This window comes from Ptiloglossa arizonensis, chromosome 3 (genome assembly GCF_051014685.1).
Source record: "Ptiloglossa arizonensis isolate GNS036 chromosome 3, iyPtiAriz1_principal, whole genome shotgun sequence".
In the NCBI taxonomy this organism is placed as follows: Eukaryota; Metazoa; Arthropoda; class Insecta; order Hymenoptera; family Colletidae; genus Ptiloglossa; species Ptiloglossa arizonensis.
Window position 1 is genome coordinate 18322968 of NC_135050.1, and position 22999 is coordinate 18345966.

General features: G+C 46.1%; 1 protein-coding gene across 1 annotated transcript; it reads right to left on the bottom strand.

The window, feature by feature from the left end:
• Window positions 1–739: 739 nt before the first annotated feature.
• Window positions 740–21271, bottom strand: Cad74a (cadherin 74A). Its single transcript, XM_076306367.1, has 14 exons — window positions 21103–21271; window positions 11464–11767; window positions 10464–10735; window positions 9045–9209; window positions 7741–8179; window positions 7051–7292; window positions 6447–6971; window positions 6022–6374; window positions 5660–5874; window positions 4968–5527; window positions 4460–4768; window positions 4083–4377; window positions 2357–4001; window positions 740–1963 (listed from the first exon to the last, which is right to left on the bottom strand). Exons 2-14 carry the CDS (start codon window positions 11759–11761, stop codon window positions 1753–1755), a joined length of 5529 nt encoding a protein of 1842 aa, XP_076162482.1. The 5' UTR covers window positions 11762–11767; window positions 21103–21271; the 3' UTR covers window positions 740–1752.
• Between the last annotated feature and the right edge of the window lie 1728 nt (window positions 21272–22999).

The following is a 22999-nucleotide window of genomic DNA, read 5'->3' on the forward strand; positions in this document are numbered from 1 at the left end:
ACGCTCGTAGCGATGGTCTCTCCGGTCTCCTTGGAACCTCTTCGTATTTCCCAGCTTAACGTTCCACGAGATCGAATTATCTCCCCAGCTCCACCTCGCCTTGACATTTCCGTCGAGGGCGTTCGAGAAGATCTACCAAGATCTCGGCTCGTGCAATCGTAAGATATTCGTCGATCGCGCGATTGCTCAATAGGCCACGGTATAGTGGACTGTAGAACAGCGACGAGCAAAATTTTTAACCGGATAAGAACGAACTTACTCGTTACTCGTTCAACGAAAATAATGGAATTCGAAGCGTCGTTACAAATATTATTTTTTCGTTCGAACAGAATTTCGAATCGTTTCTCACGAAATTCTTGCTCGTGGACATGTCGCGCGATTGGAGAATCTTTCGTGGAAAATAAAAGGTATCGCGCGACGATAAACGAATCGCGTCGAAGGAGCCGTGTAAATTTTTACTACGAGTATTCTCTTTGTTTCCGTGAACACTTCCGAGGAGACACATCGCTTCGAACTGTCTCTTGTTTGGTTCGACTTGTAACACGGGACCTCGAGACGCGAGTCGGAAGTGCTGGAAAATTGAGTCGTTAGAATTCACCTTTTCAAATGGATCGAAAGCGGACTTACTTGCGGACCAAAGTTCTCGGGACAATTAAAAATTGACACTGGACCCCTCTTGGGATGTAATTTTTCACGTAGAGATGCACGAATCACTGGCGGAGAAATTCCTTCGTTATAAACAAATGTACAGATTTATTTCGTCCTTAAATACTAGATATATTACAATAGAACGCGCGTACATCTACGATAATGTGGCGCGCGATGTGAGTAGAATTCGTGTACAGTCTAAGAAATATACAATTCACGCGAGTTAGTCCGCTTAACCTACGAAAGAAACGTGTTTGCATTTTACGCGCGTCGCCGTATATTTTTGTTTTTCTGTTTTCCTTTTGGCACGAACGTTTCGACCTTACATTATAGCACCATTCGTCGACTATGTTCCTCTCGAACATCTATGATACAATCGATGACGTTCCAGCCTTCCCTCCGTCTCCGTCTAGTAAAATGTTCGTTGTTGGTTGCTCGACCGAAACGTCACGCATAATTTCGGTCCGATCGTTGATTCCCTTTGTTTCTAACGATAAAGCTCACCGGTTTCGACGGCATTGCACGACTTTAAGCTTCTTGAAACTTCTGACGCGTTACTCCGAACACTTCGAAGCCTCACCGGTATAAAATAACGATCTGGTGATTCTGGAAGACGTTGCGTCGATAGAACAGTCTCTAAAAAGACGATCGAATTTAAAATTAGTTGTACCGTTGCTTTGATTCTCGATTCGTAATTGTCACGGTCAATACATGCGTAGTTTCCGAATAGTTGTGGCGTTATTCGAGTAACCTTTCTCGTACACCATCGATTTCGCGTCGAGGCTGTTGTAATTTACGTTGACCATAAATCTCACACGCCAGGAATGTTACGCGTTTGGACGTTTCCATTTGTCGCTTCTGGCTCGAGATGTACTCAGAATCGGGTCGGTATCTTCAACAGAATTCTTTCAACATTGTTCGACCGATACGATCCTTTTCGACGTTGGTCGCGATTTCCAAGAGGCTCGATTCTTTTGCACACGAAGCGACAGAAATACGCAAAGATTCGTACTGTTCGATTTTTAGTAAAAAAAAAAAAAGAAAAAGTAACGTCCACGGTTTTCCAAACGATCGTGTGCACTCGAACGACATTGCACGCCTCCTTTACGTCCTCGATCCGAGGGTACTCGGATGATAGAGCGTGGTGTCCGCTCCCCACTCGTACGGACCTTCGTGAGGTCCTAGAGAAACCATGGTTCCTGGTCCTAGGGTCGTGTGGGACGTGGCGCTCACCATTCCTGGACCGGAGGACACGTAGCTCAATGGTGGGCGCGGCTGATCACGCAAACGCGCGTGTTTCACCTGCCGTTTGTACCTGGAAAGGAATCAGAATCCTCTGCAATTTACCGTAAAAGAGATTACCGACTTTACGAGAATGGCTCGTTAAATACGAGACGTGTCGATCGGTGTATCCGATGTACAGGTCGGTTCAAAACGAATGGAACGTTTTCAAAAGTGTTCGGTAACCAAGTTTCGCACTGCGAACTATATGTTCTTACTCCAGATCGAACCTAGTTACCAACGAATTTTCAAGTTCTTGAAACGTGCAAATACTTTTCCATTGTCCTGTACAACTGTTTCATTCGATGAACGAGGCTTCCGTGGAAAGAAGCCTTCCTCCACAGAAAAAAAGTTACGTATCGAGGATCGACCACCGAACCCAACGATATCGAGCCAAACGACAAATAGACAATTCTCGAGTACTCACTTGGCGTGCATGCAACAAAGAGCGCAACTCGAGACCACAGTGGCGACTCCGACGAGCACCGCGATCGCTAGCACCCACATCTGCGTCATCGAGGCGTCAGCGCGAGCCACCGTGGCAGCGCAATGCTGTACCTTCTCCACGTGATAGGTCCTGTAAACCTTCTTCAGCTCCTCGTTCCTTTGATCGATCAAAAGTGCCTTCATCTCGTCCAGGTCGTACGCCTCTTTACCAACCATCTGGAAGCACGAGCTGGTCGAGGAGAAGTCCAACGAGTTGTCCTCTTTCGAGTAGAACTGGGTGTCGTAGACGTTGACGCTGATGGGCAGAGACAGCGCCTGTTGAACAGCCTTCTCGAAGTCCTCCAGAGTCTTCCTCACCTCGACGGGTGGTTTGGAGAACACGAACTTCAGCATGTCCCTGTCGCGCAACAGGAAAATCCTCAGGGTGATGTTCGTCTCTCTGCCAGGTGTCAGGGAATTGTTCGCGGAGATCACGATCTCCATGTAGCCGTCGGCGTAGCCCGACATGGATCCAGTGGTCCTCAGCTCGCCGGTCTGAGAATTCAAGGACAGGTGAGAGGGTATCTCGCGTTTCGATATCGAAGGATCGACCAGAGACGCGAAAGACGCTCTCCCCATGCTGTAGCCGATCGGTAGAGCGTCGGAGTCGGCGTCGAAGGCCTCCAGAGTGATCAGACTGGTGTCGATTGGAACGTTCAACCGAACCCCTAATGTGACGTTCTCCTTCTTGAACATAGGCTTGTTGTCGTCGATGTCGAGTACCCTGATCATAACCTGCCTCTCGGAAGGATCTTGTCGGTTGTACGGTTTGGGGATAATGTCGGATCTCTTGGTGGAATAAGGAAAACACTTGACGGTTAGCAAATGGCGATCGGTCAACTCGCGATCCAGACGTCCATTGGATTTGATCACAGCCGAGTTATTCGCCAGACGTTCCACGAGGAACAATCCAGCTTCGTTCCCGTAAACGATGGAGTAGTCGATCATCCCGTTCTCACCGATATCCTCGTCGATCGCTTCTATAGCTCCAACCTTGGTACCCACTGGTTTCTCCTCGAAGATGGCCAGCTCTATCGGTGGACTGTCCAGGTTTCTCCTGAAGTGAGGCTTGTGATCGTCGATATCGTTCACGATAACTTGGAGCACCCTGGTCGCCTGCTGAGGAGGACTCCCTAGATCCTGAGCAACCAAGATCAATGTGTAGCTGTCCTTTGCTTCTCGATCGAGCAACTTCCTCGTGGTGATCAGGCCGGTTTCGCTGTTTATTCTGAACGCGCTCGCGTCCTTGCCAAAGTTCCCGTCCTCCAGAAACTTGAAGGTGATCTTCCCGTTCGGTAAGTTCGGGTCGTCCGGATCCGAAGCCACGACTTGGAACACTGGACTCCCGATCGTTGAATTCTCGGCTATGTGAGCTACCTCCTCGAGGGTCGGCCTGATGAAAAGTGGCACACCGTCGTTGCTGACCACGTCACCGATGTACAACGTGAGGATAACGTCGGAGTACATCTCCGGGTCACCTCCATCTTGAGCCCTGATTCGCATTATGTACGGCTCCGTTCGACCTTTCCCCGTCAGTGCTCTAGCGGAGTAAATCTCTCCTGTCGTGTGGTTTATTTTGAACAGCCCTGGAAATTGCAATTGGTCGACGTTGAAGATTGAACATCGACGATGAATCTAATAAATCGCTGATGAATGTGTTTGCTCACCGTTCGCTTCACCTTCGTCGATGATTTCGAAGTTGATCGCTCCTCCGTCGCCTTCGTCCGGATCCGTGGCAGTGATGTTCACCACACTGACATTTGGAGGAGCGTTTTCGGGTATCACGGCTGTGTAGGATTCCTGCTCGAAGGTCGGAGCGTTGTCGTTAACGTCCAGCACGTCAACCGTCACCAAAGCTCTGGTGCTCCTCTGTTCAGCGCCACCTTGAGGTATGTCAGATGCGACAACGTAGAAACGCAGAACCGACTGTTTCTCTCTGTCGAGTGTCGTATTGGTAGCGATCTGAGAAAATATTGATACAAAGGAATCGATGGAATGAAAGTTCTTAAAGTTACGATCAGCGCAGAACAGAGTGTCCATTCACCTGGATATTCCCTGTTATCGGTTCCACTTCGAACATATTGGCGTTTTCACCGGTGAGAGAGTACCTCACTTCACCGTATCCTCTTTTGACCTCCTGCTCCGTGTTAGAACTGTCCATGTCGGTAGCTTTTACGTTCAGCACGATCTTCAAAGGTTTCTCCGATTCCAATACCGAAATTTTGTAATCCTTTTGAGTGAAGGTAGGACTGTTGTCGTTGGTGTCCTGGACTTCGACGATCACGTTAGCCTCGGACATCTTTCGCGTTATTTCGTAGTCTCTGGCCAGAGCTCGCACTTTGAAACGAATGAACTGAAAGTACCCAAGTTGCACGAATATTAGTTACACATACATTTTTCTTCGTATACTTCTAAGGACCGCTCCGAGTAATAGAAAATAATTTTGAAGATTCAGACTTTGTATCGGTAGATTATGATTGCTTTATCTTATCAACCTAGACACATCGAGGTTACGAAAAAGATAAATTTAATTAGACAAATCTGAAGAGTACCTTCTCATTGAGGGATTCGTAGTCCAGTCTCTTGCTCAAGACAACGTTTCCGCTTTGAACACCTACGTTGACGTATCCTTCGTCGTCGTCCTCTCTCACCAACTCGAATCTTTGAACGTGGTACCCGGTAGTGGGTTCCTTGGCGGACAACATCAGCAAAGTTGTTCCAAGAGGTTGTTCCTCCGGTACGGTGATCCTGATCGTCGGATTGTTCGGTGACCATCCAGGATTCGTGAAGGTAGGATTGTCGTCGCTGTAAGCCTGGATGTACACGGTCACCTCGACCTTCGTGATCTGTTTCTCTTTGTCGACGACAGCGTTCAGATCTTGTGCTTGCACCGTGAGGATTATCACGGCAGCTACTTGGTAATCCAACACGCGGTTCACCGTTATCGATCCACTGCTGGAATTTATGCGAAACGCTGACTTGTAGTCATAGGGAGTTGCGGTCTTGAGAGCAACGCCAGTTTTGTCCACAGCCCGTATAGGTTCCACCAAAGAGTACTCCAAGTAGGCATCCGAGTCGGGATCAGTCGCTACCACCTTCAGTACAGGTTCGCCTGTTCGATCATCGCAGAAGATCGGTGGATACAGTTAGTGGTAAACGTGCTCGACCAATTGGCGTAACTCTTGTGTGCAAGAGTGTTTAACTGTGGTTAAATTTCAAGAATCCAATAATTTGATCAACCTACCGATGGCTGCTCGTTCCGACACGTAAACCAGATACGTCGATACGTTGAACATCGGTGGTTTGTTGTTCACGTCGATCATGTTCACCGTGACAGTGGTGGTGGCGGTTTCCCTGACAGGTGTGCCGGAATCGATCGCGTGAACTATGACCTCGTATTTGTCACCACCGGATTCCAGATCCAAACGAGCATCCGGAGAGACGGTGATAACACCGGAACTGAAACAACCAATTCGAATGACACCGATTTCTTCGAATCCAATGATTTTCACACAGAAGAGTATCCCACTTCCCGTTTCCAAATTAAATTGCAACGATTCGACGAACTTCGCAAAACACGCGAATAGAAGTAGACAGTACGAATACCTAGAATCTATGACAAAATTGTCTTTAGCACCGGAAGCGATGTGATACTGCAACAAATTGTCCCTTCCATCAGGATCGTTGGCCACGACTCTGATGACTTCCGTTCCGGGTGAAGCGTTCTCGAGTAGCCTGGCTCGATAACTGTTCGGACCCGGTAAATTGGATTTGTAGTTCCCGCGGAAAATAGGTTTTTGGTTTCCAGGCACCCCAACTCTGACGAGTAGCTTCGCCTCGGCGTGCAACGGCGGTGTACCAGCGTCCGTGGCTCGAATCACCAGCTCGTAGATACCCCTTTCGGTGTCCCCTGAACGCACCGGCGTCGCCATTGTTACCTCACCGGTGTCCGCGTTTATCTGGAAACGTTTATCTCGTCGAATCGAAACGATCGAAGATGTGAAATAGTTGGTTGGAATGTTTTCTCGTACCTTGAATACATCGTTGGTCATACTGTTGTGCGAATTTATGGAGTAGGTCACTTTACCATTCCCCTGAATAGGACCGTCAACGTCGGTGGCCCTGACGAACATCTGAGGATCGAAGCTGGTCGCACCTTCGCGAACCGTCCTCGTGTACTCCTTCTGCTCGAACACCGGTGTATTGTCGTTAACATCGTCCAGCTCTATCAAGATGTTCACGGCCGACACCTTCCCTCCACCGTCCTTCGCCTCCATCGTTAACGAATACGACTTTTGGGTCTCGTAATCCAACGCTTTGGCGACGGTGAGTCCACCGGTCTTGGGATTCGCTTTGAACTTGTCAGCACCGAAACCACGCAGCGTGTAGGTCAGTTCACCGAAGGAACCGCTGTCGTAGTCCCTGGCGAAGACGTCACCGAACGGTGTACCCACCTCGGCGTCCTCGGGCACGAAAAGTTTGTACACCGCTTGCGAGAATTCCGGACTGTGGTCGTTCGCGTCCATCAGTTCTATGTGGACCCTGCTCGTGGCTACCTGGTTTTCAACCGAATTTGATCTCGTTAACGAGAACAATTATACCGATCGAGGATCAAGTAGTGGAGTAGTGTCTTACCGCTTCGTTCGCAACGAGAGCAACGACTTCGAATTCGAGTTTCCTCTTGGCGGGATCGTCCACGTCGTAATCCAACACGCTGACGTTCGTTGCTTTGATCACGACTGGCACTCGACCTTGAGCCTCCTCGGGACTAACGGTAAACGCTTTGCTAATTCCAGGATAATCCGGGACGTCCCTCAGAACCAATGTGTACTTTGCATTCTCGCCAACGTCGCCGTCACTCACGATCATGTTAAGTCCTGCAAATTAAGTAGCGTCGTTAGAAGACTGGTAAATAGTTTTCGACGATTTCGAACTGGAAATTTATTCCAGGGATATATTGATCTATAAGGTGTGCAACGATCTCGGTGGAAATATTGTTACCATCAATTTTGAGTACACATTTCGCTCCTAATGTTTAACTGATTCTCCACAGGCTTCTACTACGTAATTATGCTAATTGAAGTAGAACGTTCAATTAGTTACAGAATATGAATACCTTATGAAGCTCTCGAGAATTTTATTTCTTCCGTTAAAAATCGTTCTAGTTTAATTAAACCAAGAATTATCGAGTTACTTCCGATCAGATCCAAATGTAAAGGTTCAAGAATCCCGCGTCACCTAATCCAAGTAGTCGCGAAATCGCTGCATACCGACCGGGTGATTTCGAAATTGCTTCGAGCAACGCTCAGCGTAAAGTCTATTCACCTGGCAAGGGCGTGTCCCTCCCAATGTCCTCCGAGATCTTTATGTCGAAGTATTTCTCGTTGAAGACGGGTACCAGATCGTCAACGTCCGTGACAACGATCGTGACGATAGAGGTTGCCGTGTCGGCGGGTATCTCGTTGTTGATGAGCTCGGTCGCCTTCACTTGAAACGTGTAGATCCCTCCGTTCTGCAGGATCCTAGGATCCTCCCTGTCCAGAGAGACGTTCGTGGTGACCAGTTTGCCAACCGTCACGTCGCCCTCGCGCGACACCTCCAACTCGAAGTGACCCGAGTCCTCCTCCTCCAGGGTAAGGAACAAGGCTCGGGGCTCCCCTGTGTCGCCATCGCGCGCTCTCATCGTCAGGATCGTGTGACCAGGCGCAGTGTTCTCAGGAAGCGCCGCGCTGTACGGTGCATTGAGGAAAACGGGTGGCTGATCCTGAAAACGATATTTACGTAACCGAGACTGCGAATCGTGGAAACGGGCAACGATGGAACGTTTAATCGCTCGAAACTGGAAACCTTAACTTCGATGATAACCGTTTATCCTCCGTTGGTCCGTGCTTTGAAAAATTCATCGTATTCCACGGAACGAATTAACGATGCACGACCGTTACTTAACCGAGGAATTTCAAGAATTATAACGCGAACGTGACGCAAGGAATTAAAAGATACGAATTGTAAACGAGTGACTTGTTTTTTTTTTCTTTATCAGTGATTTATATTATTTTACTTTTTACGGTTTTTTGCTTTCTTTGGTACATACTTGGTAAAAATGGTAAGAAACCTTTTAAATAAGTTGGATAGGTAATTAAATTTTGCACAAGGAAGAACGAGTTCAACGAAATCTTCTTTATTGCGTATTTTAACCGTATTCTTTCTATCGGACAAAGTATTGCAACGTATGCGTCTCTGTTAATTTTGTCTTCCTAATGTCCAATGAAAATTATATAATTCAAAATTAACGTACAAACGTGTATCACATCGTCCGACGTGAATCCGTAAAGAGTTGGAAACCTGTGTTTCCGATTTTCGAAAATATTGATCGGTGAAAAAACAAGTCTCTAAATTTCGTTTACGTTGGTTCGATTACGGTGAGTGTAAACTCGCGACGATGGATAAAAATATACGATTTACCGTTCGGGTGAAAGTTCTGCAAAGACGGTAGAGTGAGATGTTCGGAAACGAAGTCACTGGGTAACGCGTATCTCCTCGACTGTGTTATCATAAACGATCTTGTTAACCAATACGAAATGATCGAGATGAATTTACAGTTACCTCGGTTACGGTCGAGACCCACTTACCTGAACGTCGAGAACGTCCACAGCCACGGTTGCTCTAGCTTGTAATCTCTTCGTCACGTCGCTGGCACCGTCTACCGCGAGAAGATTGATCAAGTACGAATTTCTTCTCTCGTAGTCGAGTGGTTTCATAAGGGTGATCTGCACGTCGTATTTCCCCTCTGCCAACTGTGCGGACAATTCTTGATTAAATACAGGTCTGTTGATTTTTTCGAATCGGAAATCGAATTTCAAATAACTAATCCTCCGCGAAGCATTTTTAAATACCGATATCAAACCTATTACTGTACAAGTTACTTCATCTATCCCAAAAATTGAAAATTCTATAATCAACGCGAAGATCTGCTTTGCGCCTTTCTTTCTTAACAGTCCTGGTACTCGATAGATACTCCGTACCTTCGAGAATCCCGATTACAAATTCACAATAATACACTTCACCGAGCATGTAATTACTTATCTCAGAATTCACATCGAGAAAAGTAAGTTGACAGAAATGTTCGACATCCAAATCCAAAAATTAAATATTATCACCAGTAGCGTCGATAATAGCAAGAATACAAAGTAACCGTGTACAGGTCGACAGAAGAAGGCACGAAACACTAATTCGTACCGTGGAATGCGTTAGAAAGCCATGGATTGACCAATGATGGACCACGATTTGATTCTCTCTATAAAAATATTTGTCATTTGCAAGTAAGTAAAAGATACTTTTTTCTAATAAAAGGATCGTCACATTGGTAATCCTCTCTATAAAAATATTTGTCATTTGCAAGTAAGTAAAAGATACTTTTTTTCTCGCAAAACGACCTTCTCGTTGATAGGTCCTCTCTATAAAAATATTTGTCATTTGCAAATAAGTAAAACATACTTTTTTCTAGCAAAAGGACCACGACGATGATAGGTCCTGTCTATAAAAATATTTGTCATTTGCAAGTAAGTAAAAGATACTTTTTTTCTAGCAAAACGACCTTCACGTTGATAGGTCCTGTCTATAAAAATATTTGTCACTTGCAAGTAAGTGAAAGATACATTTTTCTAGCAAAACGACCTTCACGTTGATAGGTCCTCTCTATAAAAATATTTGTCATTTGCATGTAAGTAAAAGATCCTTTTTTTCCAGCAAAACGATCTTCACGTTGATAGGTCCTCTATAAAAATATTTGTGATTTGCAAGTAAGTAAAAGATACTTTTTTTCTAGCAAAACGACCTTCACGTTGATAGGTCCTCTCTATACAAATATTTGTCATTTGCAAGTAAGTAAAAGATACTTTTTTCTAGCAAAACGACCTTCACGTTGATAGGTCCTCTCTATAAAAATATTTGTTATTTGCAAGTAAGTAAAAGATACTTTTTTCTAGCAAAAGGACCGCCACGTTGACAGATTCTCACTAGAAAAATGTCCACCAGTACGTAAAAGGTACCTTCTCCGTGTTGATGCTGAAAACCTCGCAAACGTCATCGTCTCGGGACGCAGGGACACATTCCACGTGGACATCCGCGTTTACGCCACCATCGCGATCGGTGATCACGATCGTACCAGAGGGAACTAACAGGCCACCCACGTGGGCACTTTCCGGCACCCTGGCCGCGTAAGGTCTGCCACGATACACCGGCGGGTTATCGTTTTCATCCAGCACAGCTATCTCGCGACGAAGGGACACCGTGTTGGGCTCCGATCCAGCGATACCTTCGTCTAGAAAAATAATCGCCGATCAGTGCGCGGAATCGTGTGTAAATCTTCTCGAAATTTGTCACCGTCTTCGTTTCGAAACGTTCACCATTACGCTCGGACATTTTCGTCCGATAATCACTGCTGTACAGGCAGGGTGTATTTTCGAGCGACACACGAAACACAAGGTACGACGATAATTGGTAACGCGATATGAATTATTAACGAGGAGCAGGATGGCGCCGAGAAATTTTTAATCCGGTCGACAGTGCATTGCTATTGTTCGGTAAATGCGTATTGTTAATTTATTCACCTCGATAACTAGCGATCGTTCGCGCGATAAGCGTAACGGAGATTACGAGTTAAAAGTAACGAAGCTCGAGTGGTGTCGGCTAAAAAATTCTGTGCAGAAAATTTTCCAAGCTAAATTCTACATTTGGATGTACCGCGGCTTACCGAAATGTAAATAACACGTAATAACAATGTAACTTTCGGCGTTACGCGTTACCAAGATCTCGAGAATACGTGGGATTTCGGTCGCGTCGTTCTTACCGCGCACGCGCGAACAGGCACGTGCAAGGATATTCGTAAATGTTCGTTTACGTATTCGAACGTTCGCGATTTCATCGGAAATATCGCGTTCGCAGATCACGTGCGTACACGTTCCATCTAATGCCCTACATATCATCGATCGTCCATTGATATTCCACCGTAACGTCGTAACGGGACACCAATAAAAGCAGCATAGTTACCCGTTATGCTGATGATGACTTCGATCAGGTCTTGCGTCTCCCTGTCCAGCGCCTTTCTCAGCACGACGACACCGCTGTCCCGATTCACGGTGAAGTACTCCCCGCTGATGGAGTAATGCAATCTAGAGCCCTCGGGATCCTCGCCTTGGAGCGTGTAAACAGGTGCATCGGGTGGTGTACCCTCCGGTACGGCCAACCTGGCCATGTCGCCGCCTTGCACGAAATGCGGTGCTCTGTTGATCACCTGACCCCATGACGAACACCACGTGGAGAGTACGAGAAGTAAAATTGTCCACATCGTCACCTGCGCGTCAACGAAACAAACGTGTTACGGTCAACCACAACTGTAACCGAATGAAAAACTTGTTCGTTGTAATTTACGAGCAATTGTAACATACCATATTCATGAATCGAAAGAGCAACAAAATCAATACTATCGAGAATTACGGTCCACGAGTTAAACCGGATCTTTCAAAGATGACCACGAATCGTCGATTAAAAATATCGAACGATAAACGTCCGATTGGAACTAGAAACAATTTCGTCGAAATAAGAGTGTACAATAATAATAATCGTAACGCGTTCGTTACGGTGTTCTAAAAGAGAGACGTTTCCGTCGAGCGTGGTCTGTAACATCGCGAATACGATACACAAAGCGGGAATTAATATCGTCGGTAGTTGCGCAGCGAATGAGACAAAAGGTAGAAAGACAGAAACGTCGAGTGCACGAGCGCGGTGCAGCGCGCCGACTGCATCGGAACTTTCATTAGGGCAAATTGGAACAAAACAATTAAGAAAAAGTTTGAAGTATAAAAGTACGCTCTCTCTTGCGTGACAAACGAACACTTCCTATACCATGGGTCCGTCACGATTCCGTTCACTTCCGGCCATCGAAACCACCGTATCTCGAACGAGAGTCGTACCGTGTACTTCGTGGAGCATTGGACGGAAGGATAAATAGCGATAGCTTCGCCGCAATAATTATACACCCAGTAGACCGACCGGTAAGCAATGAAAACACGTTGCGCCCGGCGCGTGAAAATAAAACGATACGTCACTCGGTACTTTCGACTCACCTTCGCGAAATATCACGGACAGAATGACTTTAGGAATCTTGAAATCAGGAACGAAACTCGTGGATTACTTTCTACGGTGTGGCAACGGTGCGAATCTCCCGGTTTACGATTTGCTTGAGAATCGAAGCTTGAAAATTGTAAAACGGGAGAAGAACCGGTCGATGGATAATGATGGTACTCGTGAGAAATTTACAAAGTGTTTGCGATCGATTTTAAAGGGAATTAAATTCTACGTAGAAAGGTCACGTACGAAGCGATTCAACGGAACATTGTAATATTAATCTATATTCGAAAGAAAGTATACGAAGATACAAGGGTGCATTTAAGATATGTAAGAATATTTAAAATTCAGGTGTTTCGATTCGTCGAAAAAACGAAGATCGTACTGTACGATAACATCTTGACCTAACCGTCTCTGATAAACAAAGAATAGGTGCAACGATGGTATACGTTCGAAAGAAAAATGAGAAAAATACCAGGCGATGTACAAGAATACGTAAGAGGCATTAGAAACGAGCACCTTCGCATTTGTTACGTAGAGACGGGATCAACGTCCACGGCTGGCGGAAAAATGCGAGGAACAGATCGTGGACGAGTGGGTTGAGAAGAAATAGCTAAACTGTGCGGAGGATGCAGCGGATCTATCGGGTCCCACCCATATAGAACGACTTGGTCGAGCCGCGTTCTTTACCCCGCGTTCGAGAAAAATGGCTTCGGGCGAACCGCGAGGCGGCGAGCTCCAGCCACCGCGTACGGTGTCTGAATGACTTCCACCGGTTAAGTACGGTCAGTGAAAAGCCGTTAGAAATCAGATTCCATTTCAGGAGTTCAGGAACTCTCGACGCGATCCGTAAATTGAATTGTCCTGTTACGCGCTGCACGCCCCGTTCCTATCTGCCTCTTTTCTTCCCAACGTTTCTCCGTCTCGAGCTTCACGGACGCGGATCGAAAAGAAGATCGAAGTCACACCGCGAAACAGTAAAATCTGTAACTTCGAGGGACCGAAAGGCGATTGGAAATCCGAGAAACTCAAGCTGGAAGAACTTTGCGCTGTTGAAAAGTCCGAGGACGTAGCCGGGGAAAGAAAATTGAACGAGAGGCCTTCTGCGGGAAGATTGTTGCCGAGATATCGTGCGAAAAAATCTAAATGCGAAGGAAATCGCACGCGAAGGACCATATTTGAAAGTCGACGCGTAAGAAAGTCCAATTTCGGTGTATACGTTACACGAGGTGTTTCAAACCGAAAGGATGTAATTAAAAATCCAAGGGACCTGGAACCCAAACTCGAAGAACTTCGTGCGATCGGAAAGATTGAAGAGACGGGGAGAAGAAAAAAAATGAAACGAAAGGTGTTCTGCGAGATTGTTGCTAAGATATCTTGCAAAAAGAATCTAAATGCGAAGGATGTCGCGCGCGCGAAGGTCCATGTTTGGAGGCTAACGCGTAAGAAAGTCCAATTTCGGAGGATACGTTGCGCAAGGAATTCCAAACTAGAGGATGTCGCGTAGGATACCGTAAAAGTGTTCGTACGTGGACAGGCGTCGATGTGGCTGCGCTGTTCAATTATTCGATGGATCGAATTTTTCGATTTAGACGGTTTTGAACGGTACGTTCCACGGTAACGGGATTAATTCAACGTTTGAAATATAATTTCAAGAGCAGGTCGAGAAATTTCACGGGCCAACGAGTATCGCGTATTGGCATAACGCAGATCTGTTACGATCACTGACGGTAACTTTCTAGCAGCGCCTCCAGACAGATACCGAACAAAAGTCTTGCACAACGGCATCGGCCGAGATAAACGCGGTACGCGTTTCACGTTATTTTCCCTCCGTCATAACTCTCACTCGAGACAGCAGTTTATACGGAATCAAACCCGCTCGACCGACAACCTTTTCCTGTTATAATTAAACTGAACCGCGGCGATATTCAGACCGTGTTATCTCAGAATGCAGACAAGTATTTGGAGCAAATCGCGAACGAGATTTCAGATTGCGCGTTAACCGAGGACCGTTTAATGCACGATTCCAGCGGCGTTGATCGAATTTATTCATCGTTGGTTCAACCGTTGAAGTTTCCTTCGCACGCGAGCGACGATCGTCGAGGAAAAACGACGAAGAGATCGTACCTGATCTACCTCTGTGCTCCGAAACAATTCGATTCTCGATTTTCGCGATCGCGGTCGCGAAACCGTGCTGAAAACACCGCGTGTGAACTAATCGCTCTGTCATCGCGAGGAACGAGCAATTACACAGGGGGACAATTCCCCGGCAATTGCTCGGTGTCTTCGTGCATGGCGCTGGCTGGACTTCCGTGTTTCGAAGGTTGTTATCAGCTCCTGTCTTCGAGAAACGCGATCGTTCATCGAACGAACCAACCGACACGTTTGCGTCGGAGAATACTCGCGAATCCAGTCATCGTAATTCGGTTATTATCGTCTACAGGGGAAACTATGTAATTTCGTATCTGCTTGGGAATACCGACTCTCGAGTACAATGGAACGAATTTTTACTCGAATCGGTACCCACCTCGCGTTGAGAATCAAGTAACGTTATCTAGTTTCGACTACGTTTCTCGAATTTGTTTTAAAAATTTTCCGTACACGAACTTCTCGCCCGATGTAAAACCATGCAAACTTACGATGTTCGTCGTTGCCTTTCGGTCTTGTACAAGACTTAACCCTTCGTTTGAGCATAATGGTTGATTTTCAACGGATGGAAAACGCATATTAAATATACTCCGACTTTCGAATTTGTAAAAAATTTCCAAGGAGAACGGGTTGCGCGCGCTACAAGTAACAACGAAATTAACAGCATTTAATGCTTCGAAGTGGATACAACCGTTCGAAAATGAAAATATTTAATCGACATGAAATGCGGATTGAAAAATAAATCCGAATTTAGGACGGATGGATCATCGATCGATTTATTTAGCGTATATCTGAACATTTTTTTCTCGAATACTATTCGCCCGAAGAATAGTATAAACATTGGTGAAATAACTCGGAAAACGATCGGTTACACATCGAGAAACGGAACGAAGCGTAAGAACCGAGATTACGGAAAACTGTGCGCGGATTCGCAGACTGACGTAGAAGACGAAACGGCAAACGAAACTTTTATGAAAATCCACGCGGACTATTTACACGGTATTCGAAACGTGTAACTGGAATAGCGTTGTCTCGATGTTTGCATTACTCGTATCCGCAAGGTGTGCAACACGGAAAAGCAAGAAGCGTTAAAATCCGTGACGTGGAGCGTGATTCTACCGCGAGGATGGCCACATGCACGCAACTTGCTTCGAACAGAAGTAGCAATTACCAGCAACCGTGTGTAAAACGATACGAACAGATTAAGCGGTGGATTCAGCTGCAACCGGGGAAAATACACGGTGATTCCGTTTCCATGATGTATCGCGGATCATCAGAATCGATCTAAATCTGTAAACAAATTGGTACCCCGCGACGCGAGCAATTACGAAACGGACTAGATAATTGTGATCGATTAGGGGAAGAAAACTGTACACCACGAAGCAGGAAAGTATTTAAAACGATAAAAAGCGAAAGGAACGCGAAGATTCAACGCTCGACGAAGATTACGTTGATGTGGACAGTGATGGATGTTAGTTTTCTAGATTCAGAGCTGAAAGTGTGTTACTGAAAATTCATTCGAGAGAAAGACCGGGGAAAGTCGTAAACCGTATCGCTTCGCGATGACTTTTTCGCGCTCGTAGGGGAATTTCTTACGTTCGTTGAGTACAAATGAAGAAATTAACACGGATCGTGAAATACCGTGCGAAAAAATCGCGTCGATAACGAAGAAAATTCGAATCGAGAGTGGTTGATTCGATCGTTTCTCGCGTCGTTCGTTTTTCTAACACTGGCACCGTATTTCTTCTAAATTGCTCGCTGGTAACTTGTACGTTGCGCGTAATTTGTCGTTTAGTATTCAATTGCTCGAGTTTTGGTATATGGGTCGCGGTGATTCGCAGACAAGTTCCAAATAACGAGACGAAAACATTCTAGACGCGTCCCCGTCTTCGCACAAAAGTGGCCATTACTTTCAATCAATTCGAAATGGTCAAATTGACCGAACTCGTTGGTCTCGATGAGCGGTGCACCGTTTCTTTCTCAAACAACGAGTTCGTTCGTATCGTCGAACGGAAATATTTTGTTTACTTCGCGAAGATCCGTGTGTTACTTTGTACGTAATTTTCCAGGCGGGATCTTCGAACTACAATACTTCGAACGCCGTTCGGTTAACCTGCAATTTCACCGTGAATTCATCGCGACTGTGCACCGAGTCCAATTAGTACGATTTGATTATTTAGGTCGGAACGATTCGGAGAAGACACTTGAAATAACAGGCCCACATTATTTTCAACCCTCTTGTCTGTAAATAGAAGTGGTAGTTACTCTCAATCAAGCTCGAAATGATACCGTGAAATTGAATGATGGACCCCTCCGGCGCTTTGGATGCCACGGCTCTCGTTTCGAAATGAATTTAAAATTGCCGCTTCGAAATCGTCAACACCGCTACGAGCCGTGCGATAAATATGTTATCGAACGAGACAAGCACGGTTGACGGAAGTCCTCGATGAGACGAGTCGCTCGAACCAGCAACGAGATTTTCGACGTTAACGTTTCCTGTAATCCCGATTCAATTTTCCTGGCTTCTCTCGCGTATCGATGGGTACGAAACCGATTAAACGCGAGTCTTCGGGTTTCATCGTCGATAAATCGGCGAAATAATGGCATGAAATTGAGTTCAATTTCATGGACTGTTGTTCGATTAATAGACAAACCGGTTTCGTCATCGCTCGCTGGTATTCCGTCATTTATTACGTTTTGCAGCAATGCAACGCCGCGATATTAATTTCTGCGCCTTCCGTACTGAAAGCTTTTCTCCTCGAGCGAATGCGAGCGAGCGCGAGTGCGTTTGCTTTCGAGCGTTCGTCCCCGCGGATAAAAAATTACTTTGTAGAAATTGCCGCGGCGGTGATGAGCCGCGATAGAATTCTCCCGAGTAATACGTGGTAAAACGTGTCACGGTATAATACGCATAATACACATTTTCATCGGTACGATCGTTTCAATCGCTCGCCGGTTGATCGCATCGTTTGTCACTCGCGTACAACGTACGAACGATTATTTTCTATCCCGGCTACAATCGTGCAAATCCGTGTGCCTTACGATCACATTGTACCGTGGTCCGAGTAACGAAGTTTTTGCACCGAAGCAACCCGCGAGACAACTTTTCCACGGAATTATGTAATTTCGTTGGATCGCGTGTCAGTGTTTAAACTCGCGCGCCAAGTTGGTACGAGCAACACTCGCGATAGGTCGTCCCCAAACAATTATTCGAAAGGATAACTACGGTATATATGTATACAGATTCAAGACAGGCTGAATACGAAACAGGACGTCCCATGGGTGCTCGTAACCATAATTACGAATCTATTACGCAGTTACTCATTATGAGCAAATTAAGTACCCGTGGAATTGCATCTAACCCGTTCACTGGTAAGATGGTTAATGGAATGATCCGTAATCTGCATATTTTAGACGAAGTTTACTTACTCGTTCCGCCTATACCCTTCAAGGAGATACAGATTTTACTGGCGACATTTTTTTTTGCATTCTTTTTTTTTTTAAACAGCTTTCTTTCTTTTCGTATTTGGTAAGTACGCAAAATCCTTCGATTCGTTCCTTTAGGTTCATTTAATCGTTCGAAAATGAATTTCGCGCTCGGACAAACCGTCTCGAGAGTGAAACGGGCGCGACATCTATTTCTTGCGAAGTCTTTTCACCTTGTAATTCTCAACTTGGAAGGATTAAATGCCTCGTGATATGTCCGTGACATTTGAGTCGATAGTGTTTTTAAACCTCGTACCTCTGGCACATATTTGATCGATGAAAGAAGTAAATAAATTCTCGAATACATCAACTACAAAGGAAAGGTAATTTTGCCTTTGAGAAGAATACAACTACTTTGTTTTTCTCTCAACTTCGGAGAATTCCATCCATCTCGAGATTTTCGAGCAAATAAGACTCGCGGAAACATCGTGTACAGAATGCTTCATTAGGACGACGTTTCTCCCTCCGAGTTCGCTAGAAATATAAGTATAAATGTAGGTTAGTTTCTACTAAGTAGAATTTTCTTATTCTCCTAGAAATATAAATTCAAATCTAGGTTAGTTTCTACCGTCTACAGTTTTGTTGTGCTTCCACATTTAGATTTACATTCCCGTCCAATAAATCATCCTGTACATCTTTGCGAGTCTCATCCACTCTGACGTATCAAGAACGAAGAAACAGTTTCCCCACACTTAATACAATCGAGCTTTCCACACTCGAATACTCTAAAATACGATTATTTACGTAATAGAATCGTCGCAAAGACAAAGGACCTTTAAAATTCAAACAAACGAGCGTTGCGACCAAATGGAGTACAAACGTGCATCGACAATCGTAGTGCTTTATCAGCGATTGAAATTTGTCTCTATCCATCGCGAAAAGGAAATGGCATTTGCTTCAAACGCTTGTGTGATGTATATGCGTAATGTAAATCGTGTAACCAATACACGCGATAAAAATTTCTTTGTATCACCGAACAAAGTCAACTCAAAACCCGTACGTATTTTCGAGAAACGTTTCCGCCCAACGGAATTCGAAAGAACAATTCTACTGTTCTCCAAACATCTTAAGTTTCCCCATTTGTTCGCAGCACGGGACCACCGTGTACTCGATTCACGGACAGAGCGATCGAGAGTCCCTCGTTTTCGTTCTCAGCTCGACGAACTATAAATCGAACATCGAGCGCGTTCGATGGGCAATTTTTTGTCGAAATCCTCTCAGCCACGAGAAGATTTCGCGCGGCAGCCAGCGCGTCGCGGTTACCGGTCTGTCGGCGAGCAATGGCGTAGGACCGCGTCCCTCCGGCGCAGAAAGTCCGCTTTCCGCATCCGCGAAACCGATTTTCTCTTCCCGTGCGCCGCGCGAAAAAGCAAACGAGTACGCGCGGTTAACTGTTCCGAGCGCGGTGCTCGTATACACGAGTCGCAACGTCCTAGACACGTTGATCGGCCGAGAAAGGCGGAGAAACAGAGAGAAGCCAGAAAAGCTGGGGGGAGGAGGAGGGCGAGTGGAAGAAAAAAAAAACCGTTACCGCGGAGGTCCCCTCCCGTGGACTCCCCTCTCCCCTGCTCGATCCCGCCATTACGTTACGCGCCTGGAATCCTGACACTGTGTGACCAGGTGATGCCTGGATGAATGACTAAGAAAACTAGCATCCTGCCACGCGCTTCGTTTCTGTTTCGCTCTTCGTTCTCGTCGTCTCGGTTTCCTCGCTCTGTCTCCCGTTTTCCGGTACAGGATCCGCGGCGACGATCTCTTCTACCGATCGCCTCCTCCACGACACGGTACTCGAATCCACGGAGCACCTCGGTGGGTTCACTCTCGTGACACGACTCGCTTCGCGAATACGGAAACCGGAGTTTACATTCCGGTACGCGACGCGGAAATTACACAGGCCGCGATCTCGTTGAATAATATCACGTTCGATTCGTACCGGGGCTACGTGAATCGTGCAGCCGTTGAATCAGGAAGACATCCGTCATGCGTCTTCCACGGGGTACAGCTACGTCGAGTCCTGTTCGCGGACTCGTTACTCGTCGAGAGAATCGATCGATTAATCTCGCAAACTAGGAATAAGTTCCAGCTTTTCCTGTTCCACGAACTTGACACCGGTTCCTTGAAACCGTGACTTCGACTAGCGCGCTCGCCGGTCAGACTGGTTTCCGTCGAAGTGGCGAAAACGATGACGGGAGTTTGGCAAGATCCGCGTGCTTCGAGGCATTGTCACCGAGACATTGCGTTCGACGAACCGCCAGAGAGAGAGAGAGAGAGAGAGAAAGAGAGAAAGAGAGACGAATACACGGAAAACCGAATCCACGTTTACGGTCGATAGATACCTCCGAAACGCGAGTAGCTACGCTCTAATAGCAAATAACGATGTTTCCGGCGTCGTGACTATGACGATTGATTTGAAAACCATGGTAATCGAGGTACGAATATTTCGCGGAAGCGTTAGGAATTGTTTTTCGAACACTGTGCAGCGAAATAATCGAAAATATCGAAATCCAGAGAAACACCAACTGCGGTGTAGACACGTAAACGCTCGTTTAAATGTTCTCTACGCACAGAACCGAGCTCCGTTGCACCAGCGTCTATATTTATAATTTTGAAAGATCATAGTCGACGGATTACACAGCCTCGCGGTACAGGTTCTGCTTCATTGCAACACGTGACTGAACGATAAAAAGGAAACGAAAGGTGAAACGAGTCTAGATGTTAATGAAATTCAACGTTAAGATAATACTTCCAGTCGAAAGAACGTTACCTCGTTCCCTTTCATATGTCTATCACTCGACGCACCATGTCGAAAACAACGTACCTTCTTCCGGTAGCAACGAATTATCCTACAGCAGATCACGGTTCGAAGTGTTCGGTTGATCGCGCACAATCGAAGAAACGAAGAAACACTGTCCACCGAGAGGACCTTACCTCATAAAGTCGGTCCAAGATCCTTCTGCCTCGCAGCAACGTATCAACTCATCGTCACTCCACGTGTGTTTTTTCTCTATCCTTTCTTTTTTCTCTCTTCTTATTTCCCGTTGTCTTCTCACTTTCGGTTCAAAGAACGTTCACGTATATTCCAGCGAACCTCATGACGGACCGGCACGACTGGGTACGACTATCCCCGGGTCTATCCTCTCGGTTTCATGAGTCGTCGTTTCGGAAAAGAACCGATGTCTGCCAGCCAATGGACAGGTCTACACTGCATCCTAAGGAGGTATGCGGCCTCTGCTATGGGAGTGGAAGGAATGGGAGAGAGAGAAACAGCTCGCCGAAGGAGAGACTACAGTCCGTGCCCCGTAACTGCGAGCGAAAGGGGGGCGAACCTTTTTGATTCTTTTGTGCCTCGACGTGCCAGGTGAGTCTCTTTCGTGGTTCCATCATGGCCGGGATCGTGCGTAGAGAAGATATGCCACGGATGGGATCGAGATCGACGATCGTTGCTCGCTAATTTTACTCGTCGATTTTCGTTTCGAGTTTTTCGTCGTAGAGAGAAAACGACGAGAACTCGAAACCTCGATTGGTGGTGTTCGAGTAAATTTTTATTGAAATTTTCCATCGCGATTGTTAAACGAGGAACGTCTTTTCGTATTTCTCGACCGTTCGAAGATCGATCGATTATTCGACGCGTATATTTTCATTCTCGTTGTTGCGAATTCTTCGCGATCCGAATCGAGAACAATTTGAAAATTCACGTCGAGGAGCTGCACGATACGAGGTTCGATCGCGGACAGTTTTTGCACTTTCGGAAAAAATTTGCCCTCGCAATTGTCCTAGATATTAAAAGACAATGGCATTCTTTGTAACTACACACGTATCGCCGAGAAGGTACCCGAAGGCTACGAACGATCGATTGACAGAATTCGTCCTTGGAAGATTTATGGTTACCTTTACGACCTTATTTTGCTCTGAAACCACGCCACGTAACTTTCCAGTGCTTTCAAACCTACGTTCCCTAGAAACGATTCGTCGAAACATGAATTTCGAAACGTAATCCATGTACGAAGCTTGGTAAAAATACACTGATAATTTCCATTGTCTCGAGACAACATTTCAAATTACGATAACGTTCGTTCCGTACGTTCCCGAACGTTTTCGAAACCAAGTCGTAAAGTGCGCCGACCTTTTCGCGAACGTGTACAAATAGTGTCCGCCCGATTCGTAAAGTCGAAAAGAAGATCTCGGAAAAAAATTTCACCATTTCTTGCGTTACACCCACCTCCCGAAGGATTAGAAAGTTCAAACGACGGAATAAACATTTCCGTGCAATTAAACCACCCGGTAATCGTCGTCGCGGCGAGCTTCGGAGATCCTCTTTAGCAACGAGGCTCGTATTTAATGCTATCATAGCCCCATTCTCATCGCTCTGGCTGCTTTTGTGAACACGCAACGATTCCAGACGTGATTCTCATAGAAAGAGCCGACCGAACGACTACGTGTCACGTGGAATTAACGTGTATCCTAGATCGGGGCTTGGATCGTTTCGCGTTTAATTCGTACATACGTAATTTGTATCTACGAGCATGTTTTACGGGAACCCGGTCGGTACTGGCGGCAAACCTGGAAGCACCGGAGCGTCGTTACCGGAAACGCTCGCACGACACACTTTACGGAAGCCACGCGAGCCGCATACTTACACGTAGAGCTTCCTCGCATCCCGCGGGACGCGTGCGTTCGCTCGATAATCCGAGACGAGTAACCGGCAATTCCGTTCGGGCGTTTATCGTTGTTTCGCGGGCAACGTTTCAAGCGCATTCCTTTCCCGATCGTCGATAACAGCCACCGGTAGAACGAGGAAGACACGCGTTCCTGGAAAACTTTCCGA